Source organism: Acomys minous (assembly GCF_964271855.1).
Source record: "Acomys minous genome assembly, chromosome: 13".
In the NCBI taxonomy this organism is placed as follows: Eukaryota; Metazoa; Chordata; class Mammalia; order Rodentia; family Muridae; genus Acomys; species Acomys minous.
In genome coordinates, this window is record NC_140495.1 from 13,976,860 (window position 1) to 14,004,645 (window position 27,786).

At 45.1% G+C, this 27,786-nt stretch overlaps 1 protein-coding gene and 1 long non-coding RNA gene across 4 annotated transcripts; one reads left to right on the forward strand and one right to left on the reverse strand.

Moving 5' to 3' along the window:
- Positions 1-8: 8 nt before the first annotated feature.
- Positions 9-25,720, forward strand: LOC311580677. Of its 2 annotated transcripts, XR_014773553.1 has the most exons (4): positions 9-99; positions 19,446-19,542; positions 21,398-21,487; positions 25,515-25,720. It is a non-coding gene; the product is annotated as an uncharacterized lncRNA (long non-coding RNA). The 2 variants fall into 2 exon arrangements; XR_014773554.1 differs by lacking the exon at positions 9-99 and having other exon boundaries at positions 19,427-19,542.
- On the reverse strand, positions 5,312-19,566 carry SPINK8 (serine peptidase inhibitor Kazal type 8 (putative)). 2 transcript variants are annotated; one of them, XM_084752350.1, is made up of 6 exons: positions 19,456-19,566; positions 18,764-18,843; positions 13,964-14,019; positions 12,230-12,351; positions 9,094-9,136; positions 5,312-5,582 (listed from the first exon to the last, which is right to left on the reverse strand). In XM_084752350.1, exons 2-6 carry the CDS (start codon positions 18,828-18,830, stop codon positions 5,544-5,546), a joined length of 327 nt encoding a protein of 108 aa, XP_084608476.1. In that variant the 5' UTR covers positions 18,831-18,843; positions 19,456-19,566; the 3' UTR covers positions 5,312-5,543. The 2 variants fall into 2 exon arrangements, with proteins under 2 accessions (XP_084608476.1, XP_084608477.1); XM_084752351.1 differs by lacking the exon at positions 19,456-19,566 and adding an exon at positions 19,023-19,399.
- Positions 25,721-27,786: the final 2,066 nt, after the last annotated feature.

Below are 27,786 nucleotides of genomic sequence, written 5' to 3' on the forward strand. Positions count from 1 at the left end.
TCCTTCAGGCACGCGGTCGGGCAGCCCTCCTCGGGTCCTACGTCGCACTCCTTGAATGTTGGAAGGAGGGCTGCAGTGCGGACAGCTTGTTTACACCAGGTATCTTTCTCAGGAAAGTCCATTTCTTTAAAAACATACTTTTAAAATGTTACGCTTAAGCCTGGTCTGCCTGCACGTATGTGTGCCCCACGTGCACACATGGTGCCCATGGAACCAGGAGAGGGTGCTGGATCCTTTGGAACTGGAGTGAAAGATGGTGGTGAGCTTAACCGTGGCTGCTGGGAATATAACCCAGGTCCTCAGGAAGACCTAGCTGCCAGTGCGCTAAACCACTTGAGCCATCTCTCTAGCACGAAAATCCGTTTATTTATGTGTATGATGTTTTGTCTGGCTGTATGTCTGTGCAGCATGTATGTGCCTAGTGCCAGTAGAGGCCAAAAAAGACAATCAACTGGAACTAAAATTACAGATGTGCGTGAGCCACAGTGTGGGTGCTGGGCGTCGACCCCAGCTCTGCAATAGCAGTGAATGTTCTTTTGGTTTTTCGAGACAGGGTTTCTCTGTTTAGCCTTGGCTGTACTGGACTCACTTTGTAGACCAGGCTGGCTTCGAACTCACAGCGATCCGCCTGCTTCTGCCTCCCAAGTGCTGGGATTAAAGGTGTGCGCCACCACTTCAGTGAATGTTCTTTAACACTGAAACGTCTTCTACTTTGAAAGTTCATTTCTTACCTATCTGGCTGGCAGAGGCATGAGTCCATTTCTGCTTTCACAGGATGAGAATAACCTTACCATCTGACGATAGTCATTTTTGTTTTAATTTTACTTCCTCTCTGGGCCAAGCCAAATTTTTTTTTCTATTGTTCTTCCTTATTATCATACCTCTGGAATACAAGAGACTTCCATTTAGCTCAGTTTTTCTTCTCCCTGTGTGGCTTCCACATGCACCCCACACACACATACACACCACAGAGTGGAAAACTAATTACATACTTTACACAGACTTGTTTCAATATCTCTCTCTCTCTCTCTCTCTCTCTCTCTCTCTCTCTCTCTCTCTCTCATTTTTCAAGACAGGGTTTCAAATCTGTGTAGGGCTGTCCTGGACTCACTTTGTAGACCAGGCTGGCCTCGAACTCACAGAGATCCACTTGCCTCTGCCTCCCTGAGTGCTGGGGTTTCTGGCATTCACCACAGCCCCCAGCATTTCTACCATTCTCAACAACAAGCCAGCATAATGAAAGGAAGGGCAGATGTTGAGGAGGATGCAGTGACTTATTTGCAACTGGTGTTAACCATCGAAGACCTGGGAAGGGCAGGTAGGTGGAGGTCAAATTGTTAGGTCTGTAGATAATCTTAGGAGGTTAGGGAGACTGTAGCTTAACGTGGCGAGCAAACAGGCCTGCCTTCTGATTCTGTTACCTCAATACCAAGCTTCACTTGAAACAACAGCAGTATGTGTCATCACCAAAACATTCCACTGTCAGAGCATTGCCTTATGTCCACATAGTTAGGAGGTAACTCAACGTCCTGATTCTAGTGGATTTTTGGCAAAAATTTTGTCCTGGTTTTCAGTTCCTATTGTTGCCAAGACCCCAACAGATTTGGTGATAATTATGAAAAGATGAGACGACTGAGAAAATTTCAATTCAATTTCACTGCGACTTAGGGAGTTCCGTGGTAGTTATTCAGTTTCCATCTTGTGAATTTAAGATTTATTTATTTATTTATTATGTATACAGTGTTGTGCGTGTACATCTGTAGGCCAAAGACGGGGTCAGATCACATTACAGATGGTTGTGTGCCACCATATGGTTTCTGGGAATTGAACTCAGGCCCTTTGGAAGAGCTGGCGGCGCTCTTAACCATTGAGCCATCTCTCCAGCCCCTATCTTGTGAATTTAAACTCAGTTGGGGAGAAAATCACTTATTAAGAGGTTAATAATGTATTGGCAAGATGGCTCAGTAGATAAAAGCATTTTCCAGAAGCTTGATGACCTGAGCACAGTCCCCAGGATCCACAAGGTATAAGGAGAGACTCAGAGCTTACCCCCAGGTTGTCTTCTGACCTCCACCTGAGTGCTGTGGTGTGCATGTGCAAACACATACAAATATATGTAATTTAAAAAATGAGAGCTGGGCGTGGTGGCGCACGCCTTTAATCCCAGCACTTGGGAGGTAGAGGCAGAAGGATCACTGTGAGTTTGAGGCCAGCCTGGTCTACAAAGCAAGTCCAGGACAGCCAAGGCTACACAGAGAAACCCTGTCTCGAAAAAACAAAAAACAAAAAACAAAACAAAAAAAAAATGAGGCCAGGCATGGTGAAACATGCCTTTAGTCCCAGCATTTGGGAAGCAGAGGCAGGTGGATCTCTGTGAGTTCAAGGACATCTAGGCTACACAGAGAAACCCTGTCTTAAAAAACAAAAAACAACGGCTGGAGAGATGACCCAGAGGTTAAGGGCACTGACTGCTCCTCCAGAGTTCCTGAGTTTAATTCCCAAGCAATCACACGGTGGCTCATAACCATCTATATTAGGGTCTGATGCCCTCTTCTGGCCTGCAGGTGTAAATGCAGGCAGAACACTTTATACATAATAATAAAATCTTTAAACAAAATAAAAATTTCTTTTGTCTGTGTTGGCATGTCAGCTAGGGTTGTCAATATGCAAGTCTTGTTTAGGAAACCATATTGTTGAGATTTCATGGGGAGCAGTGTCCTTGCTATGGCTAGGAGATGTTATCTTGCAGCCGGCATCATGGTCCTCGGGCTCTTAATAATATTTACACTCCCTTGGCCTGATTTACGGCCTGTGTTTCCCCCGGGAAGCAGGCCTTACATCTAATCAGAAAGTAAATGGTAACCCCCATCTGCTTGTGCCACTATTGCACCCACAGGGCCTATCTTGCCATGCTAGTCATTACTGTAGTTCACAGGGTCCACGGCTGGGTGAGGCTGTTGATTTTATTTCCCCCTTAGGAGCCTGCATAACACCTCGGGTACCATTGTGCAGGTGCTCACCTGCAAGGTGTTTGTGTGTGTGTGTGTGTGTGTGTGTGTGTGTGTGTGTGTGTGTGTTTAAAGATATATTTACTTATTACGTATACAGTGTTCTGCCTGCATGTATGCCTGAAGGCCAGAAGAGGGCACCAGATCTCATTGTAGATGGTTGTGAGCCACCATGTGGTTGCTGGGAGTTGAACTTAGGACCTTTGGAAGAGCACGCAGTGCTCTTAACTTCTGAGCCATCTCTCCAGCCCCCTGTTTTTTGTTTTTTGTTTTTTTGTTTTTTTAATAAAACGAGAATATACTTAAGCATTATTGTTGTTGTCTTGTTGTGTCTATGCTGTCTGGAGGGCCTTGTACATGCTGGGCGGATGCTCTACCAGAGAGCAGTGTATCCATCACTAAGTTGCCCAGGCTGTTTCTGCACTCACTGTAGCTAGGCACGCCATGCATTTGCAATTTTTCTGTCTGTCCCAGTCTCCCATGTAGCTGGGACTGCAGACCTGTCCCACCTAGCCCAGCTTAAGTTTGTTCTGAGCCTTAGATGCCTTACTGGGAAGACTTTAGAAACACTACTATAGCCAGGAATTACCTGAATATTATCCTCAAATTTCCTTTCAATAAGACTCTGAATTCCAACCTGAAGAGATGGCTCAGTGGTTTCATGTACTGTGCTTGCAGAGGATCCAAGTTTCATTCCTAGCATCCATGTCAGGTAGCTCAAGCCCCAGGGGGCCCAGCACCTCTCTTTTTGTGGGCATCTGCACATACTCACACCTAGACACATACACATGATTTAAAAACAAAAGTAGCCGGCTGTGGTAGCGCACATCTTTATTCCCAGCACTCGGGAGGCGGAGGCAGAGGCAGGCAGATTGTTCTGAGTTGGAGGCCAGCCTTGTCTACAAAGTGAGCCCAGCACTGCCAGGGTGACACAGAGAAACCCTGTCTTGAAAAACAAAAACAAAACAAAACAAAACAAAACAACAACAACAACAACAACAAACCAAAAAATAACTCTTTGGAGCTGGAGAGGTGGCTCAACAGTCAAGAGCACTTGCTGCTCTTATAGAGGACCAAGATTTGATTCTTGGCTTTGTTTTGTTTTTTCCAGGACAGGGTTTCTCTGTGCACCTCCACCGCCCGGCTCAAAGTTTGATTCTTTTTTTTTTTTTTTTTTTTTTTTTTTTTTTTTTGTTTTTTCTAGACAGGTCTCTCTGTGTTAGCCTTGGCCGTCCTGGACTCACTTTGTAGACCAGGCTGGCCTCGAACTCACAGCAATCCGCCTGCCTCTGCCTCCCCGAGTGCTGGGATTTAAGGTGTGCGCCACCACGCCCGGCTCAAAGTTTGATTCTTATCACCCACGCATCTTAGCATCACACCCATAGTTCCACTTCCTGGAATCTGACGCCCTCCTCTGGCTTCTGCATCATCACAAGTGCTTGTGGTACACAGACATACATGTAGGCAAAGCACTCATAGGTGTAAGATGCTTTAAAAAAAAACCCTTGGAATCTCTTTTCTGGTGTAGTTGTTACGGACATGCTGAGGGCTCTTCTGCTCACAGCACATATAGCCAACTCAGTTAGGACCAAAGCCCTTAGCTTGTAAATATTGCTGCTTCTGATATATTTATTCCCTCATTTTACAATCATTGGCTTTTTTTTTTTTTTTTTTTTGAGACAAGGTTTCTCTGTGTAGCCTTGGCTGTCCTAGACTCGCTTTGTAGACCAGGCTGGCCTCGAACTCACAGCGATCCGCCTGCCTCTGCCTCCCGAGTGCTGGGATTAAAGGCGTGCGCCACCACGCCCGGCCTCAATCATTGGCTTTTTGATCATAATTTATGTGAAAATAAAGAGGAATGAGAACATAGAATAGCTGATATATTGAAAAGGTTCGTTTTTTTGGTTTTTTTGTTTGTTTTGTTTTTGTTTTTGTTTTTTTGAGACAGGGTTTCTCTGTGTAGCCTTGGCTGTCCTAGACTCACTCTGTAGACCAGGCTGGCCTCGAACTCAAAGAGATCTGCCTGCCTCTGCCTCCAAGTACTGGGATTAAAGGCGTGCGCCACCATGCCCGGTGAAAAGGTTCTTGCGTGGTGGTGGTGGGGGGCATACACCTTTGATCCCAGCAGAGTCAGGCGGATCTCTAAGTTCAAGACCAGCCTGGTTAACAGACTGAATTCCAGGACGGTCAGGGCTACACAGAGAAACCCTACCCTCACCTCCCCCCCCCAAAAAAAAAGAAAGAAAGAAAAAAGAAAAAAAAGAAAGAGAGAAGGTGCTTATTAAGTGAGAAACCAGTCAAACTTATGCTGCAAATCATTTACTGAAGAACAAATCAATGAATGTGACCCAAGTGTCTTCTGTTACCAGCATGCTCTTCTCAAGGAGCTAGTCTTTCTTCCCCTCCAAACAATGAAAGTTGAACCTAAGGCTTCATACATGCTAGGCAAGTGCTCTATCGCTGTACGTCCGCCTTTGCTCCTCGGATCGGGTGGCTTTGGAGGGCCAATCACTCTTCACTTGACTGTCTGGGGACTCAGGAACTTGTTTTTTCCGTCTCATCCCAGGAGTTTTCCTGTAAGAGAAATACATGCTCAGAGAAGTAGAAGTCAGTGGCACTGAGAGAAATACTGCTGCATTGGTATTCATACATGCCCACAGTCAGCAGGAGGGGTGCTAGATGCTGAACTGGGGCTGCCTAGAGACAGTCTGATCTCACTGAAGGATGAAAAGAAAGCAGAGTAGATGTGGGCAGAGAAAAGAGCCTAGGATGTGGGTGGCAGTGTGAGTCTGGGGACTCCAGCAGGACAGACTGAAGGTGTGTGGCACACTGGGATAGACCGAGGGCGGTATGAGGAACAGAATGGGAAACTGAGCCCCACATTCAAAGTTCAGCCCTATCAATTCCCAGCTCAGGCTTCAAAGCAAGCCACAGAGCCTCCAGACCTCTGCTTCTTTTGAATATGAGACGGAGCTAAGACAAACCATGCCCTTAAAGCTCCTGTGAGGGCTCTGGGAGAGGAGAAAACTGAATAAAGGGGTGACAGGAGGCAGGAAACAGGGTAAGTGGTAAGCACCAGCTCTCCTCCCGTGAGAGGACACAGGCGCAGCACCCTGTAAGGCTGTAGGGAGACACTGCCACTTATTTGTTCATCCCCTCTGCTTCAGGCTGATAAACACTGCCACAGACAGACATGCTTGTCACTCTGCAAAGCTATGAAGTGCTTTGTCATTCTTCTAGGGTTGGAAATACCGGTCCATAAGATACACATGTATTTAATTTGTTACATTGTCTCAAACGTGAGATTGTTCTCCACAATGACTTTAAGTCCTCTCTGTTCCCAGTGACTGTGACGTTACTGCTACCCTGTCTCCACCAGCACAGGGTACTTCCCGGCCTCCTGACTTCTCCAGGTGTAGCTGGTAAATTGCTGTGTCATTGTGGTTACAGTTCGAATTTGATCAGGTATTCAAAGGCATGTGAGCAGGCTTTACATGTTAATTAGCTCACGAGCAAGCCCAGGGGCACATTCTGTCTCTGATCTTTGTTTTAGAAGCAGTGTTTTATTACAGTGTAGGCAAGGGGTCATCTCAAAATTGCGGTCTTCCTGTTGTAGCCTCCCAAGTGCTAGCATTTCAGACTTGGCTTTTTTCTTTCTTCTGTAAAAATGGTCTTTTCCTAATTGTTTTTTTTTATCCCTGTCAGTTTTTCTGGATATTAAGAAAAGATACCACTCAGGGAGGCAGAGGCAGTTGGAGCTCTGAATTCAAGGCCAGCCTGGTCTACAAATCAAGTGCAGGACAGTCAAGACTTCCCAGAGAAACCCTGTCTGCAAAAACAAAACAAACAAACAAAAAAAGAAAGAAAAAAGAAAGAAAAGGAAAAAGAAAGAAAGAAAAAAAAAAAAAGAAAGTAAAAAGATACAAGTTGGATGTGGTAGTGTACGGCTTTAATCCCAGCAGTCTGGAGACAGAGGCAGGCAGGTGTTTGTGAGTTCAAGGTCAGCCTGGTCTACAGAGAGAGTTTCAGGACTGCCAGGGCTTACATAGTGAGGCCCTGTTGTTACAATAAATTGTATCTCTTCAGTTCCTTAGGCTAAACAACTCTAATCCTTATAACCTACATATAACTCAAGCACCCTGTCTCAGAAAAAAACAAAAAAACAAAACAAAACAAAACCCTAAGTGGGCGTGGGAGTGAGAGAGATGGGCGGGGAGAGAGAAGAGGCATATTCTTGTTTTCTGCCTGAGATATGGGAAGTTGGGATGACAAAATATCTCTTCAGGTTCTGCTATGTCTACTAACTCATCCAGTGTTCTTCATTTACCAGAGATCTGGCATAAGCTAGAATTATCATAGGAATAAAATATTTTCTTTTTTTAAAAAAAGATTTATTTATTATTATGTATACAGTGTTATCTGCTTGTACACCTGCATGCCAGAAGACGGCATCAGGTTACATTATAGATGGTTGTGAGCCACCATGTGGTTGCTGGGAATTGAACTCGGGACCTTTGGAAGAGCAGGCGGTGCTCTTAACCACTGAGCCATCTCTCTAGCCCCAGGAATAAAATATTTTCACCAGGGCTGGAGAGATGGCTCAGAAGTTAAGAGCACTGGCTGTTCTTTCAAAGGTTCTGAGTTCAATTCCCAGCAACCATCTGTAGTAAGATTTGGTATCCTTTTCTGGCTTACAGGTACACATGCAGGCAGAATACTGTATAAATAATAAATAACTCTTTACAAATATAGCAAAGTCTTAATGTTTAGCTCATAATTTAGGCAAATAGATTGTCTCTCTGGTAAGTCATATAATCTTTATTTCTTGCTTTTTGTTTTCTTTTTTTTTTTCTTTTTCCTTTTTGAGACAGGGTTTCTCTGTGTAGCCTTGACTGTCCTAGATTCGCTTTGTAGACCAGGCTGGCCTCAAATCACAGTGATCTGACTGCCACTGCCACCTGAGTACTGGGATTAAAGGCGTTCGCCACCATGCCCAGTCTGGTTTTTGTTTGTTTTGAGACAGAGTTTCTCTCTGTAGCCCTGGCTGTTCTAGAACTCACTCTGTTAGGCCAGGCTGGCCTCAAACTCACAGAGAGTCATCTGCCTCTGTCTGCTGAGCGCTGAGATTAAAGTTGTGCGCCACCATGCCTGGATGGGTGAGGTTTCTTTTAGTTTAGTGTTGATTTTTAGGCCTGCTTACATACACTTAGTTTATAGGCAGCATGTGGTTAGATTTTTTTTAATTTAATTTTATTTTTTTGGGTCTCTCTGTGTAGCCTTGGCTGTCCTGGACTCACTTTGTAGACCAGGTTGGTCTCGAACTCACAGTGATCCGCCTGCCTCCTGAATGCTGGGATTAAAGACGTGCGCCACCATGCCCGGCTCTGATTGGGGAAGTTTTAGTAGAAGTTTGAAGTAGAGGATGCCAAGGAACTAATTATACATAGTAACGACAATGGAGGTGCGCAAGGAAAGGTCCAAACCTCTTAGCAACACACTCTGTAGTAATCTGACTGATGCGCCCAAGTCTATGTAATATAGTTCATCAAGCACAAAGAGAAATTTAAATAGAGGAAAGGCACATACCAGACCTCCTAGATATTTGAGTCTGTATGGCAGATGTATAGATTTAATTTTACCCCTATCTCTCCTTTTATGCATTTTTGACAATTTTCATAACAGTGTTATAGATCTTTGATAACAGTGCCTGGTGAAATGTCTCAGAGGTCAGAGAAATTGCTGTACAAGTGCAAGGACTCAAGTTTAAATTCCCGGCACCAAAGAAAACCCTGGGCATGCCTCTGAGCCCCTGTAGGCAGCACAGGGCACCTGAGGCAGGTGGACCTGAGAGGGAGCCGCTGGGTCTCAAGACAACAGGGCAGAGAGCACTAACAAGTCACACCAGAAGACACCCGGCAGCCTGCTTAGGGCTCCACAGGTACATTCATGGGTGCATGTACCCAAAGACTCATGCATAACCACACACACACATGCAACTCACATTCGTAAATGCTTGACAGCGAACTGTAAATCATCACGTGTAATTTACTCTTAAAAAGGAAAAAGGAAAAGTGACTTTACTTACGCATGGTCCATCGTGCATTTTAACTATGGTTCTGCCTTGAAATCTGGAAAAAATTATATCATGAAATTATTATTGTTGTTGTGGTTATTTGGTTTTTTGAGTCAAAGTTTCTCTGTGTAACAGTCTAGGCTGTCCTGAAACTTGTTTTGTAGATCAGTCTGGCCTGGAACTCAGAGATATGCCTGCTGCTGCCTTCCAGGTGCTAGGATCAATGATTATTTTTGTTCTGTGGTGCACCAAAAACCATGACCACTACTTTCTTTCTTTCTTTCTTTTTTTTTTTTTTTCTTTCTTTTTTTTTTTTTTGAAATAGGGTCTCTCTGTGTAGCCTTGGCTGTCCTGGACTTGCTTTGTAGACCAGGCTGGCCTCGAACTCACAGCGATCCACCTGCCTCTGCCTCCCCAGTGCTGGGATTAAAGGTGTGTGCCACCACACCCAGCAATACTTTCTTGGTAATCTTAGGCAAAGTTAAGAAAGAAATATTTTGTTAATAACAGTGAATTAATATATATTGATGTATTTATTTTATTTTATGTGTTTTTGTGTTTTGCCTGCATGTATGCATGTATGCATGTATGCATGTGTACCCGTGGAGGTGAGAAGGGTGAGTTTGGGCAGCTCTAGGGAATCCAGCACCCTCTTCTGGCTCATGAATTTACATGTGCTAACATTTTTTTTTTTTTTTTTTTTTGGTTTTTCTAGACAGGGTTTCTCTGTGTAGCCTTGGCCATCCTGGACTCACTTTGTAGACCAGGCTGGCCTTGAACTCACAGCGATCCGCCTGCTCTGCCTCCCGAGTGCTGGGATTAAAGGCGTGCGCCACCACGCCCGGCTTTGCTTGCTTTTCTTTTCTTTCTTTTTTTTTTTTTTTTAAGATTTATTTATTTATTTATTATACAGTGTTCTACCTATGCACACACTAACACCACAAGAGGGCACCACATCTCATTACAGATGGTTGTGAGCCACCGTGTAGTTGCTGGGAACTGAACTCAGGACCTCTGGAAGAACATCCAGTGCTTTTAACTTCTGAGCCATCTCTCCAGCCCTTGTTTGTCTTTTTCAAGACAAGGTTTCTCTGTGTAGCCTTGGCTGGTCTGGAACTCACTCTGTAGACCAGGGTGGCCTCAAACTCACAGAGATCTGTCTGCCTCTGTCTCCCTTGAGGGCTGAGATTAAAGTGCCCAGCAATAAAACAGTCTTAAAGAAGAAAATACTATTAATACATATATCAAGGAATTATATAACCTAGATGGCACTGAAAATTTCATAGAATCACAGTTATCTAACTGACTCATGAAAACAAAACAAAACAAAACCTCAGTAGAACTCTAACAGGTGAAAACATTAATTCAGTAATTTAGAACCTCCCAACTGGTCTTGTTTAGGCAACCATATTGCTGAGAAACAAGACCTGCACAATGACCACACCAGCCAACATGCCACTGCGGATGGGGGGAATCTCACAAGGCCCCCACCCAAAATGATGAGCTACAGGCAGCCAGTGGCTTCCGAGAGGATGACAGTTTTCTTCAGGAAGAAGCAACTCATAGGTTACCCCATCCCTAGTGGTCAGCTCTAAACACAAGTATACATAAGCAAATATAAATGAACTCAGTAGTGTGTGTGTGTGTGTGTGTGTGTGTGTGTGTGTGTGTGTGCAACAATAATAACTAATGAAGTCCAAGAGGGAATCTTAGGGGACACACAGGAGGTTTAGTACTTATACAACGAGGAACTCCAAAGTTCATTTTTACTCAGCCTTGTCTCAAAAAACCAAATCAAACCAAAACCAGCCCCCCTACCTCCCGCCCTTGGGGGAAAAAAAAACAAACAAAAACAAAAAAGCAGCTGCTATCAGGGAGTTGTCCCATTTTCTTAGAGCACACTTCTGTGCCTTGGATCAAAGAGTTGAGCATTTCACACAGGTGATTCAAAAAAAAAATTTTTTTTTGAGGGGAAATAATATCCATTCACAAACTAATAAACCATTAGTCAGGAAAGCCTATCACCCAGCTTCTTCCTCCTCCTCCCCACTCTCCTCTTACTCCTCTCCTTTTTTTTTTTTTTTTGAGACAGGGTCTCTCTGTGTAACCTTGGCTGTCCTGGACTCACTTTGTAGACCAGGCTGGCCTCGAACTCACAGCGATCCGCCTGCCTCTGCTTCCCGAGTGCTGGGATTAAAGACGTGCGCCACCACACTTGCTCTTACTCCTCTCTATTCCTCCTTTTATGCCCATCTCCATTCCTCCTGTTTAAAAGTGGTTTTGTTGGTTGCTTGGTTGGTTTTTTGAGACAGGGTTTCTCTGTGTAGCCTTGGCTATCCTGGACTCACTTTGTAGACCAGGCTGGCCTTGAACTCACAGAGGTCCACCTGCCTCTGCCTCCCAAGTGCTGGAATTAAAGGCTTGAGCCACCACTGCCTGGCTTTTAGATTTATTTATTATGTAATGTTCTGCCTGCATGCGTGCCTGTCCGCCAGAAGAGGGCACCAGATCTCATTACAGATGGTGGTGAACACCTTGTGGCTGCTGGGAATTGAACTCAGGACCTCTGGAAGAGCAGTCAGTGCTCTTAACCTCTGAGCCACCTCTCCATGCCCCACCGCCTGGCTTTTAAAAATGTTTTAATTGCATATTTTGTGTGTGTACATGAGCATGTGTGTGTGGGTACATGGGCATGGGCGTGTCAGGGTGTGTGTGTGGGGGTTGGTCAGAGGACAACTTTTGGGATTTAGGGCTGTAATTCCACATATGAGTTGCTAGTATAAAACACCAAGTCATTAGACTTCGTGTCAAGGGCCTTTACCTGCCATGCCATCTGCCCAGCCTGTCTCCTCTTCAGTGGGGCAGAGGCCAGGGCAAGGGTGGGGTGGCGACCAACTGAGCTCCAGCCGCATGGTCTGAATGCTGTGCCTACTTACTACTGAGTTCCCTCCACTTGGTGGTTGTCCCTGCCAGATACTGCACTCTGACCCCTGTGGCTTTCTCTTTCTGCAGAGCTGGAACAGGATCTCATTCGACTTTGGGGAACAAGGTGGAGAGAGGGAAGAAATGGAGAAGCACGGGGTGTCTGAAGGGAAGCCCTAGTGGAAGCTGGCGGAGGCAAGGGAATAAATATAAAAGGAAAACTCACAGAATTAAGGAGCAGAGATGGCACTCCCCGCCGTAGGTGACCTGGTCAGTGCCACATATAGGCTCGCTGGGGCTGAAGTAGGAAAGGAGCCAGCAATTCCTTACATTCTTCTTGCACAAGGCCTGCATGAGACACAGAACACTGCTTCCGTCACCTCCCTCCAGGTCCTTTGGCCATTGTGAGGAGCACAAGGCCATGAGTTCAGAAGCCAGGTGTCGGGTCCTCCGCATTCATCCTGATCCTTCCTGCTGCCTGACGCCCACATAACTGTAACCCGGGTTCTGTACGTTTCCTAGCCTTTCACCAGTTCCTTAGTGGAAAGTGTGGTTGTCCTGCTGTGTAGAGAAAAACTGGGAAATGTCTTTCCAGACAAACATTTCTGGAGTCCGGAGCTCTCACAGCAGGTGGCTCACACCTGCCAGTATCTCCAGCTCCAGGGGATCTTGAGCGTACCCATGTGGCGTGCACTAACATAGACCCACATAAAGTGAAAATTTAAGAAGAAAATAAAGGAAAGGAATTTCTAAAAAAGGGAAGAAATTTCTTCCTTTAAGTTTTCTTATTGTTGTTCTTCTTTTTTTCCAGCTTTTGTTTTTGTTTTTTTGAGACAGGGTTTCTCTGTCCTGGAACTATGTAGACTAGGCTGGTCTTGAACTCACAGAGATCCACCTGTCTCTTCCTCCTGACTGCTGGGATTAAAGGCATGCCCCACCACCCAGCTTGTTTACTACTGTTTGCTATTTCTACTTTTTTGTTATTTATTTATTTTTCTTTTTGAGACAGTCTCTCTTTATATAGCCCTAGCTGTCCTGGAACTCACTATGTAGACCAGGCTAGCCTCAAACTCACAGAGAACTGTTTACCTGTGCCTCCTCAGTGCTGGGACTAACATGTGCGCCATCATGCCTGGCAAAATTGGAATTTCTTTCTTTCTTCTTGTTTCTTTCTTCTTCTTCTTTTATTTTTTATTTTTATTTATTATTCTTTCTCTCTCTCTCTCTCTCTTTTTTTTTTCAAGACAGGGTTTCTCTGTGTAGCCTTGGCTGTCCTGGACTCACTTTGTAGACCAGGCTGGCTTTGAACTGACAGAGATCCACCTGCCTTTGCCTCCCCAAGTGCTGGGGTTAAAAGTGTGTGTCATCACACCCGGCTTGGAATTTCTTATAAGCATTGATGAGTGCTTTGCAATCTGTACTGTTTTTTGTTTTTGTTGAGACACCGTTTCTCTGTGTAGCCTTGGCTGTCCTGGACTTGCTTTGTAGACCAGGCTGGCCTTAAACTCACAGCAATCCACCTGCCTCTGCCTCCGCCTCCAAGTGCTGGGATTAAAGGCATATGCTACCACACCTGGCTGCCCGGCTCAATCTGTACTGTCTTAAATGGCAGGACATTCAAACTTATCATAACACAGTTAAGTAGTAGGGTTGACATGGGGTTTTGGTGTGAAAGTGGTGCATGTATGTCCTGGATATCACCATGGAAATAATGCCCACACCAGCATGAGACCAACCTGAATTTGAGCCGTGACCTCCCCATGTATTTAATTGAACTCACGGAGATCTACCTGCCTCTGCCTCCCAAATCCTGGGATTAAAGGAGTGAGCCACCACGCCTGACTATGATTATGGTATTGTCAATCGAGTCCCTCCTGCTCCCCACCTCACAAAAGGACCTGGGAGGGGAGCTGGCTCTCTCTCCATTCTTGTTCTTGGGAACGGAAGAAGTGGACCTCACCTTTGTCTCTTGTAGAACATCCATGGTCATGCTAAAGCTCATAGGAAGGGGGAAATCTGGAAGATGGAAGCATACACACACAAGAGTTACTGCCCTGTATGTGACCTCAGAGAAAAGGCTAGATATAAAGGAGAGCCTGCTTGTCATTCAAGAGCATCCCTTCCCATCATTAGAGCCCAGGGGTCCTTTTTAGCACAAGCTCACCTCCATAGCAACAGAGAATCAAGAGTGAAATATGTTGTAGCCTGCTTAGCCTCTATAGCCCCTCCGTTGAGACCTACCTTAGTTCCTAGCATAACTGTGGCTCCTCTGTTAACACCTACTGTAGCATTTAGCATATCAGAAGCCATTTTGCCTCCAAGTCTACATTTTGATCATAAGGTAAAATTAAGTTCAGGTTCTCAGACTCTACCTGCTGGGAGCTTGAACAGCCCTTTACTTACAGTTCAATACTTGTTGAACACTCTGCTTGAATTATTGACTTATGTTCTACTTAAACAAAACCAGGACACCCTGCTATGCTCCCTTCTCCCAGAATGATGGGGAACTGGAAAGTCCCCACGCCTGTATCCTAGCCAATCAGCTTAAAACGCTTTGTCTAGCCACCTGGGTACTCTGTGCTCAGACCAAAATTTCTGTTTAGCTACTCAAAATGATGTGATGCTGCCCTTTCCCCTGCTTCCCGCCTAGTTACGGTTTTTCTTAAAAATAGCCTGCCTTAGAAACAGAGTGGCATCACAGTATGGTTCCCAAATTCGGGCTGTGGTTCTGACCAGTCAGTTTTTGTTCAGCATTCAATAAGATTTCATCAGTTTGAGTCTGGTGTTTGAGTGGTCAGTGTGCAGCTATTCCTGAACTCATAACAGAGAGTGATCTGGCCCATCCACTTCATGGTTAAAAATCTTTCAAAATCCTTAGGTTTTATTTTATTATTTTTATTTTATTTGTGTTTGTTTCTCAAGACAGGGTTTCTCTGTATAGCCCTGGCTGTCCTGGATTAGTGTTGTAGATCAGGCTGACCTCAAACTCACAGAGATCTACCTCTCGCTGCTGGGATTGAAGGTGTGCCAAATAAATCTTTTTTTAAAATGTATTTATTCATTATGTATTTAAGGTTTCCCCTGCATGTGTGTCTGCACAGCAGAAGAGGGCACCAGCTCTCATTATAGATAGTTGTGAGCCACCATGTGGTTGCTGGGAATTGAACTCATGACCTTTGGAAGAGCCGCCAGTGCTCTTAACCTCTGAGCCATCTTGTGAACCTGCCAAATAGATCTTAAAGAGAAGTTCTTTGACAGTATTTTCCCTTCACCCTCCATCTTCTTCGTTTTCTTCTCTCCCCTGACAACTAGTCCCTTTCCTTCTCCTAGATGGCCTAACCCACCTCACCCCGCCCTTCTTTTCAGGCTGGCTTTGGGCTTGCTGTATAGCCTCTTACCTCCTGAGTATTAGAGTTGTGGGCCTCTATGCACGGTTACATGGTGCTCGGGATGGAGCCCAGGCCTTCGTGCATGCTGGGCAAGCACTCTACTGCGCTCCCCCAACCACCCTTGCCACTTGTATTTTCATTAGTTGGTTAAAAAATATATATTTTGCCGGGCGTGGTGGCACACGCCATTAATCCCAGCACTCGGGAGGCAGAGGCAGGTGGATCTCTGTGAGTTCGAGGCCAGCCTGGTCTACAAAGTGAGTCCAGGACAACCAAGGCTACACAGAGAAATCCTGTTCTCAAAAAACAAAAAACAAAACAAACAAACAAACAAAAAACCAAAAAAAAAAAAAAAGAAAGAAAGAAAAGAAAAAGGAAAGCAGCAGCAACAACAACAATAAAAGGGTGCTGAGTTCCATTGAGCTTCATTAGTTTACATACTGCATCCTTGCAACCATATGTATACCATATAAAAAGCTTTATATTAAGTAATTACATCACTGCTTGTCATGTGAGTAATTATAGAAGAATCACATATAATTAGTTACAGTTGAGTCATATGACTTCAGGTCATGTAATGTGTATGCTTCGACATTAATTCTTCTACTGGTGTATAATTCATGTCTCAGCATTCACTGAGGATGTCCTATAAGTATGTTTTGGTTTTTATTGCAAATATGGGATGTGGAACAGACTTGTGTGAGGGTGTGTGGTATTTTTCCTGCTGGAAACAGACTTGTGAAGAACAGGTGATGTTTGTCCACTAGAAGAGGAGCTGCCTCTTGTGGGGGTATGGTGTGTGTGTGTGTGTGTGTAGTATGTGTGTGTGTATCCATCTCAAAACAAGAGGCTTGGCATTTTGTTGGGTTTGTTTGTGTTTTGTTTTTTTAGCTTTTTAGTTTTGGCATTGCTTCATATTGTTTGTCTATTCATCACTCCACTTTGAGATGCTTCTAGAGAGAACCACTCCAGAGAACACTTCAAGGTTCCAGCCTCAGCAGTTGCAGTCACCTTTGCTGAATTGTTGGTTTGCTGGGTTTTTTGTTGTTGTTGTTTTTGCTTTTGTGTTTTTGGTTTTTCCAGACAGAGTTTCTCCCGTAGCTCTGGCTGTCCTGTACTCACTCTGTAGGCAAGGCTGGCCTCGAGTTTACAGAGATCACCTGCCTCTGCCTCCTGAGTGCTGGGATTAAAGACGTGCACCAGCACGCCCTGCTGCAGGCTTACTGTTTAAATGGGGCTGCTGAAGTCCTGACTATAAGGAGTAGAATCACTCCCAGGAACTGAGTCTAAAAAGGTCTACTTCTCCTGTGCCCATTGACCTCTTTCTCTCCTATCTAGGGCAGGTGGGTTGGAAAGGAGGTGTAAGCATTCAAGAACCCCAGATAAAGTAGGTTTGGAAAAATTCAAAGCCTACAATGTCCCAACAGTCCATGATGTATTAAGAGTTATACAACCACCCAGGCCAGGTTGGGACTATGTAGAACAAGCTGCTAAGCTTTGCACGTGGCTGGCTGGTTGCTCTGATGTTTCTGTTTTTGAGACAGGGTTTCTCTCATAGCCCTGGCTGTCCTACAACTCACTCTGTAGACCAACCAGGCTGCCCTTGAGCTTGAACTCAGAGATTTGCCTGCCTCTGCGTGCTGTGCTGAGTGCTGGGATTAAAGGTGTGCACCACTACCGCTTGGCTTGAGGGTGCTTTTCAAGAAAGATGGAGTGTTCTCTACAGAAGGCTGGCATAAGACTCCATTGTTAGGTTTTGTGGAGAGAGGAGAGAGGCAAAGTGGGAGGAAAGGAGGGAGAGAGGAGAGAAAGAGAGAGAGGGAGCAGTCCTGACCAAAAAAAAAAAAAAAAAAAAAAAAAAAAAAAAAGAAAAAGAAAAGAAAAAAAAGAAAAAAAAAGCAACTTTTCAGTTTTTAAAGATTTGTGAGGGATAGGGAGGTCCTGTATTGTGAGGAGAAGCCTTAGTCAATACTTTTAATAGGCAGCTTGAGCTGTGTGACCAGGATAAGGGAGTGGGTGTACATGACGTCACCTAGCTGATGGGGTCACTCATTCTTTGGGTAGGAGGGTAGGGCTCAGGTAATTTGTGACCCATGCTGCATGACAGTAATCAGGCTGCCTCTGACCCCTGGGAATCAGGGCCCTGGGTGTGCTACTGCCCCTCCCTGCATGCAGCTTTTTCTGCTTAGGGCCTGGTCACCTAGAGGGCCCAAGGATCCTAACATCAGTCAGAAGAAAATGAAATCAGATGTTGGTGGCAGTGCGCTCAGCAGATGGGATAAAGACTGAATAAAACGTGAGGCTGTGTGGAAATGTTCCCAGCTTCCTCCACACAGGAGCACACTCCCGATATGGAGGGAGAAGAAATATTTGTTATACAAATAATAGTTCTCAAAGGTTTGGTTTGGTTTTGGTTTCCAGACAGGGTTTCTCTGTATAACAGCCCTGGCTGTCCTGGACTCTGTAGACCAGGCTGGCCTTGAACTCGCAGAGATCCAACTGCCTCTGCTTCCCAAGTGCTGCGATTAAAGGTGTATGCCACAATGCCCGGCTTAGTTATATATATTTTTTGTTTTGTTTTGGTTTTTTTGGTTTTTCGAGACAGGGTTCTCTGTGTAACCCTGGCAGCCCTGGACTCACTTTGTAGACCAGGCTGGCCTTGAACTCACAGATCCCACCTGCCTCTGCCTTGGAGTGCTGGGATTAAAGGCATTCGCTACCACGTCCAGCTAGTTCTCAATTTTTTTTTTTTTTGCAAAAGCTTTTAGAGATATGAACCTTGCAAGAAAAAGTTCGATGGGAGAGGCATAAGCTATGGGAAGTATGAGACTAAAGATAAGTACAGCACTGGGGAGTCTCATGTGTGGGGCCCCAGAGCCTCTACAGCTAACTGCGAATACCGATTTTTGCTAAACATGGGCATTCGTTAGGCAGAAGAATACCAGTTGCCTTCTACAGAGCCTGCTGAAGGTCTTTTTGGAGTTGAGACATGTACAGATACAAACTGTGGGAATGAATACTTCCTAAGCCGAGTATCCCCTTGATAAGCTAGCATTTTGGAAAAGTCGGTGGTTCTGGATTTGAAAGGCTGTGATCCAACTCCTGGTTTTGATCCTAGTGACACTGTGAATCCTTTCTCTGACTTTCAGCTTCATCAATAAAATGAGGAATTAATCATCAAATAAATCTAAATGACGACTGGGTGCAGCTCAGCGGTACAGTGTTTGTTCCGTGTGCACAAGGCTCCAGCCTCCATCTCCAGCATTGCGAATAAATGAATGAACGAATCTACACGGCATTTGCACCTCTAACTTCCCCCACGGATTAGGTCTGTTGCAGAAAATTGGATAGAGCAAGAACTTGTGACTCACCAACTGCAAAGGAGGTCCAGGCTGAGATGGCCAGAGCAAGGACGGCAACTGAGAAGGTTGCCTTCATGGCGACAGCAGATCTGCAGAAGGAAGCACAGCTGCTAGTGACAGGGTCAGGAAGGCAGGCCTGGCTTCACCCTCCAGCTTTACTCCTGGTTGGTGAGTGCTATCAGCCCTGCCTGGAGGAGAGCAGCTTGTCTCTCTCCCCTGGCCCTCTAGTAGCTGTTTGCTGCCCTCCCCGACGCACACCCACACCCACACATTCTCTGAGGGAGAGCTGCCTTCTGGACGGAATAAGCATCTGCAGAGTCAGTGTTCCTGAAACAGGAATGGCAACGAGTTGTACTTGTTCTACTCAGTAACTTTTTTTTTTGGTAGATTCCCAGAACCAGGGCATCCAGTGTCACACAGATAATGGCAGCCTGTGTGTCAGAAAAGCAGAACACGCTGGTCCCCATCTAACTGATGTGCTTGCCAAGAACGCCTCATTTAACCTCTACATGAGAAAAAGCATGTGTGCGTGCGCGCGCGCATGCACACACACACACACACACACAATACTGGGCCCGGTGGCACATGCCTTTAATCCTAGCACTTGGGAGGCAGAGGCAGGCAGATGGCTGTGAGTTCAAGGCCAGCCTGGTCTACAAAGCGAGTCCAGGACAGTCTCAAACAATCACAGTCCATGTTACCTGCTGTGACTCCTGATGAAGTTGCCCTGGGGACCTGTCTGGCCGAAGAGGTTGTAGGTGGTGAGGAAGGAGCAAGACCTGCAAGAGGTAGGTGTTGTCTTAAAAGGACAGTGCGTGGCAGCGGAAGGCAGTGCGCTTTGAGATTCTAGAATATAAATGCAGGCGGGGGTATCCTGGTGCACGCCTTTGCTCTGTGTTCTAGGAAGAGGCAGGCAGAGCTCTGTGAGTCCGAGGGCAGCCTTTGAGACTTCATCTCAAAGAAGAAAAAGAAATTCAGTTCAAATTACAAAGCCCAGGGCTGGAGAGATGGCTCAGTGGTTGAGAGCACTGGCTGCTCTTCCAAAGGACCCGGGTTCAATTCCCAGCATCCCACATGGCAGCTCACAGCTGTCTGTAACTCCAGTTCCAGGGGACCTGACACCCTCACACAGACATAACATGCAGGCAAAACACCAATGTCCATAAAATGAACACAAATCATTTACAAAACAAACCACAAGGTCCATGCTTCTTAAATTCACAAGTGCACATTTCAGCTTTCTGGGAATGAAGTCTATTGTTCACTGCCAGTCTGAAATCTAACTCCTCTTGCCAAATTTGCTATTTGCTATCAAATAGACCATATTTAATTTTTTGGATGGTTTTTGAAACGGTCTCCTGTGGCTGTCCTTGAATGCTGAGGAGAACCTTGAAGTGATCCTCCTGCCTCCTTCTAAGTACTAGGAAGACAGCTGTACACTGCCATGCCACACTGATCTATTAATCAATTTGTTTGTTTGTTTTAGGGTGTGTGTGTGTGTGTGTGTGTTGGTTTGGTTTAGGTTTTGGTTTTTCAAGACAGGATTTCTCTCTGTAGCCTTAGCTGTCCTGTACTTGCTTTGTAGACCAGGCTGGACTCATCTCAGAGACCCACCTGCCTCTCTGCCTCCTGAGTGCTGGGATTACAGGTGTGTGCGACCATGTCCAGCTTGTTTTAGTTTTTTTAAGAATCAATTTTAAGGAGCAGGCAAGATGGCTTAGTGGTTAAGAGCACAGGCTGCTCTTTCAGAGGACCCAGGTTCAACTCCCAGCACCCACATGGCAGCTCACAACTGTCTGTAAGCTCCGGTTCCAGGGGATCTGATAGCCTCACACCAATGTACACAAAATAAAATTAAATAAATTATTTTAAAAAAAAGAATTCATTTTAAGCCAGACTATGTTGACACATACCTTTAAACCCAGCACCTGGGAGGCAGGGACAGGTGGATTGCTCTGAGTTGGAGGCCAGCCTGGTCTACAGAGCAAGTTCCAAACTGGCCAGGGATATGTAGAAAAACCCTGACTGGAAGAACCAAAACAACAACAAAAGAATTATTTATTTGCATGTGTCTAACTGCCACATATTTGTGGGTCCCAGAAGGCGGCACTGGATCCCTGGAGCTGGAGTGCTTGTGAGCTGGGAACTGAATTTGAGTCCTCCAGCAGCACAGGGAGCTCCCCAACTGCTGAGCCATCTCTCTAGCCCTGGCTTCTTTGTTTGTTTGTTTTTTGTCTTGTTTTCTTTTGGGACAAGGCCTTTCTGTGTAGCCTTGGCTGCCCTGGACTCACTTTGTAGACCAGGCTGGACTCAAACTCAGCCTGTCCCTGCCTCCCCAAGTGCTGGGATTATAGGCATTTCAATTTTTTTGAGACAAAGTCTCTAACCCAAGGCTCACTGTAAAGCTGAAATTCTACCTCCTGCTTCTGCCTCCCAAGTACCAGGATTACAGGCATGAACCACCATATCTTGCCCAACAATTACATTCAGGACAGCTTCTGGTAATTAAGACGCCATGTGGGTGCTGGGAGTTGAACCTGGGTCCTCTGAAAGAGCAGCCTGTGCTCTTAACCACTAAGCCATCTTGCCTGCTCCTTAAAATTGCTGGCATAGCTAACGCCTCCTCTCTGTTTGTTTGTTCAGACAGGGTCTCATCTAGTCCAAACTGGCCCTGAAGTCTCTGTGTAGCTGAGGATGCCCTTCCTGCCTGCACTCCCCAGGCTTTGGAGTCAGGTACACCACTACACCTGACCTACATCCTAATTCTTACCTTCTATAACGTGTTCCAATTTGCACACATTCCCCAGTCCCACATACTATATCTATTCATGGTAGGTTGGATGACTACCTTCCTCAAAATCAAGTAGGATTACACACACACACACACACACACACACACACACACACACACACACACACACACGCACACACCCCTGGAGGCAAGAGAAGGATAGATAGTTTAGTTTTAGTTTTAGCTTTTTGGTTTTTTTGAGACAGGGTTTCTCTGTGTAGCCTTGGCTGTCCTGGACTCACTTTGTAGACCAGGCTGGCCTTGAACTCACAGCGATCTGCCTGCCTCTGCCTCCCGAGGACTGGGATTAAAGGTGTGTGCCACTAATGCCTGGCAGGATGGTTCAGTTTTTAAGAACACTCATTGCTCTTGTAGAGAATCTGGCTTCAGTTCCCTGGAGGCCAGTCTGGTCTACAGAATGAGTTCTAGGACAGCCAAGGCTACACAGAGAAATACTGTCTTGGGGGGGGGGGGAAGGTGTTTATTGTGTAAGCCTGGTGACTTGAGTTCAATTTCTAGAATCCACGTAAAGGTGGGAGAGAACCAACTCCACAAAGCTGTTTTTGGACCTTCACTCCCCCCAAAACACACAGTCTCCCCTTGCACAATAAAAATAAAAAGTTAAGTACAGCAAGATGGCTCAGTGGATAAAGACACTTGACGTCAGGCCTGATAACCTGAGTTCAGTACCTAGGAGGGGTACCTACCATGGTGGAAGGAGAGAATTGACTCTTAAAACTGGTTCTCTGACCTCTGCAAGTGCTTTACGGCACACACGTCCAGCTCTCACCCCAACCATAAACAAATAAATGTTTTTTTGGTTTTTTGAGACAGAGTTTCTCTGTGTAGCCTTGACTGTCCTGGACACTGCCTGGCTTAAACAAAGAAATTTAACAGTGAAAAAGAGTGATGTTAGGTCATTTCATGTTCTCGTCAGTTTTCCTTTTATCTTTGTGTTCAATCAAATAGACAGGTGGAGGCCAAGGAGGAAGGACAGTATGTGCCGGGGGCTCTGTTTACCAGAATTTATGTTGATAAACTTACCAGCTGACCAGTTTTCAAATGAGTGAGATAATCTGAAACTTGCTTAGTTTTATTTTATTACAGTGAAAATAAACTTATAACAAAGAGAGTTGTTGAAAACCTTTGATCTAGAATGGGCATGGTATCACACATATTTGCATATATTTTAGAAATATTTTTAAAATTAAAATTTTAGCTGGGCATGGTGGTGCACGCCTTTAATCCCAGCACTTGGGAGGCAGAGGCAGGCGGATCGCTGTGAGTTCGAGGCCAGCCTGGTGTACAGAGTGAGTCCAGGACAGCCAAGGCTACACAGAGAAACCCTGTCTTGAAAAACAAAACAAAACAAAAAAACAAAAACAAAAAAGAAAGAAAAAGAAAAATTATGTGAAATGTTAAATTACTCCTCAAAGTTAATATTTTTATGAAGCAAATCATGTTATTATCCAAATACTTGTTACACACTTAATAAGAATTAAGGAAATTGCTGAGCAGTGGTGGCGCACACCTCTAATTCCAGAGCGTGGGAAGCAGGGGCAGGTGGATCTCTGAGCTTGAGGCCAGCCTGGTCTCCAGAGTGAGTTCCAGGACAGCCAGGGCTACACAGAGAAGCCCTGTCTCAAACAAACAAACAAACAAACAAACAAGAATCAAGAAAGTCAGACCTGAATTACTGCCTCAGTGTTATCAAATCCAAACCACTTCCCCATTTTTAAAAAAGGCTCTGTGTGTAAGACCTAATCCATATCACAATTCTGTGGGGGATCATGATTTTCTGCCTGCTGGCTGACATGAGCAATCTGCACCCTGCTCTTTGTTGCTTCTGGCTGTAGATCGTGACTGCCGTATTGTCACTACTACCTGTATCGCCTCATGCCTAGGAACGGCAAGGTCTGCTTGTCCCTGGCATAAATCCTTGTAGCTCAAGACCCCTGGGCTGCAAAGCCAGCCTTGTGTCTGGTTTCAGCAACAGTACCTCTCTTGCTTCTGACAGTGAAATGTTCCCTCTAGGCCCTGTGAGGTAGAATCCCATGTCTCACAGTACCCAGGGAGCCCAGTTTCTTTCTTCCTTTCTTTTTCTTCGAGACAGGGTCTCTCTGTGTAGCCTTGGCTGTCCTGGACTCACTTTGTAGACCAGGCTGGCCTTGAACTCATAGAGATCCACCTGCCTCTGCCTCCCAAGTGCTGGAATTAAAGGCGTGCGCCACCACTGCCCGGCAGGAGCCCAGTTTCTTAGTAGCTCTCTTTCCTTCACCTGAAGACACTTTAGAAGACAGAGCTCTCTCAAGGATGCTCCCCTCACTTTAAGAATTCATTCCAGCTGGCTGTGAGTTCTAGGACAGCTGCAGAGAAACCTTGTCTTGGGGAACAAAAAACAAACAAGCAAGCAAACAAACAAAAAACCAAACAGCTGGTCCTGGACTCTTTACAATGAGTCTAGGACAGGCTTGCTTGTTGTTAACACAGAGAAACCCTGTCTCAAAAAAAAAACCCAAAACCAACCAACCAAATAACAAAAAAGCACTCCCCAAAAACAACCTCCCCCACAAGAAAAAAGCAAACAAGACAAAAGAAAGGGTAAAACTAATGAGTTATTGGTAAAGTGTTTGTCTACCATTTGTGAGAAGTTAGTTATAATCACAAATCAAGAAAAAGTAAAGTTAAAATTCAACAGATGAGTAAGTGCTACAGGAGGGTATGAAAAAAAGAATAATTTTTCCTTCAATATTATAGGGCATTGATTCCCTCTGTATCTCAGAAGAATCGCATTGAGTGCCATCACCCATGCTGTCACCCACACCAAGTCATGTGTGTGCCTCCTGCACTGAGGTGTTTATGGAGTAACTGTATCTCCACTGGTGTTTTTCACCGCATATGGTGAGCTCTGAGTCAGTGGGCATCTGGGTCAGTGGGAGACAGATGCTATGTGTTGGCTCCCTGGAGAGCTAAGTACTTACTTTTCCTCAGTAGTGGCCCCTGTGGACACAGACAATACCAACCTGAGAGACCTTGGTTTCTAACTTAGTGGTGATTTAATAAGGTCCACATGTCCCGCCCCACTCCATCCCGAGCACTCCCTCACCCCAACTCTTGTGGGGAGGACAGCAAGAGGAACATAAGATTTCTTTTCACAGGCTCTAGCAACTATGCCTTTGATATACTATAAACTTGCTGTTATTTTGTGGTTTGTAGTTATTTTATTTTATTTTATTTTATTTATTTTAGGTTTTTCAAGACAGGGTTTCTCTGTGTAACAGTCCTGGCTTTCCTGGACTTGCTTTGTAGACCAGGCTGGCCTCGAACTCACATCAATCCACCTGCCTCTGCCTCCCAAGTGCTGGGATTAAAGGTGTGTGCCACCACCGCCCGGCTAGTTTGTAGTTATTTTACAATCTAGTCAGCATAGGTTTTTTTTCTTTTTCTTTTGGTGTGTGTGTGTGTGTTCGTGTGTGTGTTCACATGCGCCTGTGTGTCACATATGTGCATACATAAGGAAGCCAATGGTCAATATCACGTGCCTTCCCTTTTCTCCCAGGGTCTCACTGCACTGGGAGCTCACCAGTCAGGTCCAGGTGGATTGGTTTTCTGACAGCAAGAACTTTGTGTTCTGAGCCATTATTCTTTTTCTCAATTATGACCCTACAAACTCTCAGCAGGGTTTTCATTTTCCACATAAGCAGAATATATTTTTGAAACACAGTTCTTTCAAATGAACACTTAGCTGAGAGGTAAATTTGAACACAAAATTTATAAGAGGGCATATCAATTTCGAAAGCATTTGATAGATGTGGTAGTTGGCTCACACCTGTAATCCCAGCAGCTGGAATGTGAAGGCAAGAGAATCAGGAATTCTAGATTACCTTTGAGCAAACTCAAATCTAGCCTGAGCTACATGAGACCCTGTGTCAAAAAACAAACAACAGTCTCTTTTTCTTCTGGTCCCAGGTGCTGCTGGAGCCGAGGGTTACTGTGCTGACATTGGCCAAGTCCAAGAACCACACCACACACAACCAGTCCCGCAAATGGCACCAAGAAACCCCTGTCACAGCTGGGAGAGGTGGTACATGACTTTTATCCCAGCGCTTGGGAGGCAGAGGCAGGTGGATCACTGTGAGTTCAAGGCCAGCCTGTCTTGGAAAAAAGAAAAAAGATCAGAGATTAATTGATTTCGTGATAATTTATCAGTTACACATGACAGCATTCAGACTGCTCCACAGCTTCTATAAAACTTCACAGCTTTATAGAAACTATTTAGCTCATGTTTTTGTGGCTTGGTGGTTTGGCCCTGGCTCAGCTGACTGTTCTAATCTGTTGTTTTTGTTTTTGAGACAGGGTTTCTCTGGGTAGCCCTGGCCATCCTGGATTCACTTTGTAGACCAGGGTGGTATTGAACTCACAGAGATCTGCCTGCCTCTGCCTCTCCAGTGCTGGGATTAAAGGTGTGTGCTACCATGCCTGGTGACTGTTCTAATCTATTTTTCATTTTTAGCTCAGTCTCAGCTGGGTTTAATTCCTGTATTTGCCTGGAGGTGGCAGGCCACTCAGGTGCTCTGTGTGGAGGATGGTGATGAGTAAGAAGGTCCTTCATCTCTGTCATTAGACAAGCCCAGTGTCTTCTGCTAGCCTGGCCTCTTGAGACATAGGCTCTGAGTTGGCAGTGCCATGTTTGCTGCTTTGGATTAGCCAAAGAAAAGTCACAGCAGCAGACTTGACCAGAGACCTAGATGGACTGAGGTGCAGTGCAGCAACGGAGTGAGCACTTAATGTAGCTAGTAGCAGAGTGTCCAGGGTATGAGGAAGTGGCCAAGTGGGGAGGAAGGAGGAACAGCCCTGATCTGGATGGCAGGAGGTACAGATCTCACTATAAAGAGGTACCCTCAGTTATAATCCCTGAGCTGGAGATGTGTGGATTTTTTTCGGGAGGGGGGAGGGGGTTTCAAGACAGGTTTCTCTGTATAGCCTGGAACTCACTCTGTAGACCAGGCTGGCCTCGAACTTGTAGAGATCCGCCTGCCTCTGCCTCCCAGGTGCTGGGATTGCTTGATTTGTGGATTCCTGATGCTCGATTGACAGCTGGCCTAGACTAATCATTGAGCTTCAGGCAATGAGAGACTGTCTCAAAATAAGGTAGAGGCTCCTGAGTAGCAACGCCTGAGGTTGTCCCCTGTCTTCTATACTCAGGTAGACTCACCAACATACTTAGACAGGAACACACATTAGGAGGTGTGCTTACTAAGAGGCATGGATGCCTGCAACCATTTTTACAATATCTTCCAAATCCATCTTTTTCTTTCTCTCACTTGGAACAACATCAATTTGTATCTTGTGCCTATAACTCAACTCTGCCAATTTTCATATCTGCCCTTCAAATAACCAGGAGTCACTGCTCTTTATAAAGCACGCAGAGAGTGTCCTCTTTAACCTTACGAACTTATCAAAATACTTGGGATTGACGAGGTGGCTTAGAAGGCAAAGGTGCTTTGCTGTTCAGGCCTGGCTACCTGAGTTTAATCCCTGGTACTCACAGTGAAAGGAGAGAACTGACTTCCAAAACGTGTCCTCTGACCGCCCACACACAGACTGTGACTGCTTTCCCTTATACACATGTCATACACACACACACACACACACACACACACACACACACACACACACACACAAAGTGTTTGAGCATATTTACTTGAAAAAAAAAAGATCTTTTCAGAAAAAGGCAAGAGGCAAGTTGGATAGAATTTTACATCAATAAATTTTAAAAATATTTTATTGGCCAGGCATGGTGGCATAGGCCTTTAATCCCAGCATTTGGGAGGCAGAGGCAGGCGGATCTCTGTGAGTTCGAGGCCAGCCTGGTCTACACAGTGAGTCTAGGACAGCCATGACTACATAGAGAAAGTCTGTGTAAAAAAAAAAAAAGTATCACATTCTACTGTGAAGGTCTAGCTCTAATTTTTTTCCTCATGGGATGAGAAAATACAAAATACAGCCAAACTGCTCTGATTTATGAACATGGGTCAATCTATGGTTATTATTTCATCTTCATTTCTATTGGGTGTGCTTCATATTTATTTATGCTTCATATTTGTTTTGTCCTCAAGAAAAATAATTTTTCCTACTTTGCTCAGTGTTGGGAAAATAGTTTTTCTTGTTTGTCTTTTTTTTTTTTTTTAAGATTTATTTATTATTATGTACACAGTGTTCTGCCTGCATGTACATCTGT

Bases quoted from the DNA above. Each gene is read 5' to 3' on its own strand.
- SPINK8 (XM_084752350.1), bottom strand. From the start codon at position 18,830: ATGAAGGCAACCTTCTCAGTTGCCGTCCTTGCTCTGGCCATCTCAGCC. The intron at 12,352-13,963 runs GTGAGGTCCACT...TGTCTCATGCAG, and splicing joins ATGTTCTACAAGAGACAAAG to GCCTTGTGCAAGAAGAATGT. The intron at 9,137-12,229 runs GTGAGTTTTCCT...AATTTTTTCCAG, and splicing joins CATCTCTGCTCCTTAATTCT to ATTTCAAGGCAGAACCATAG.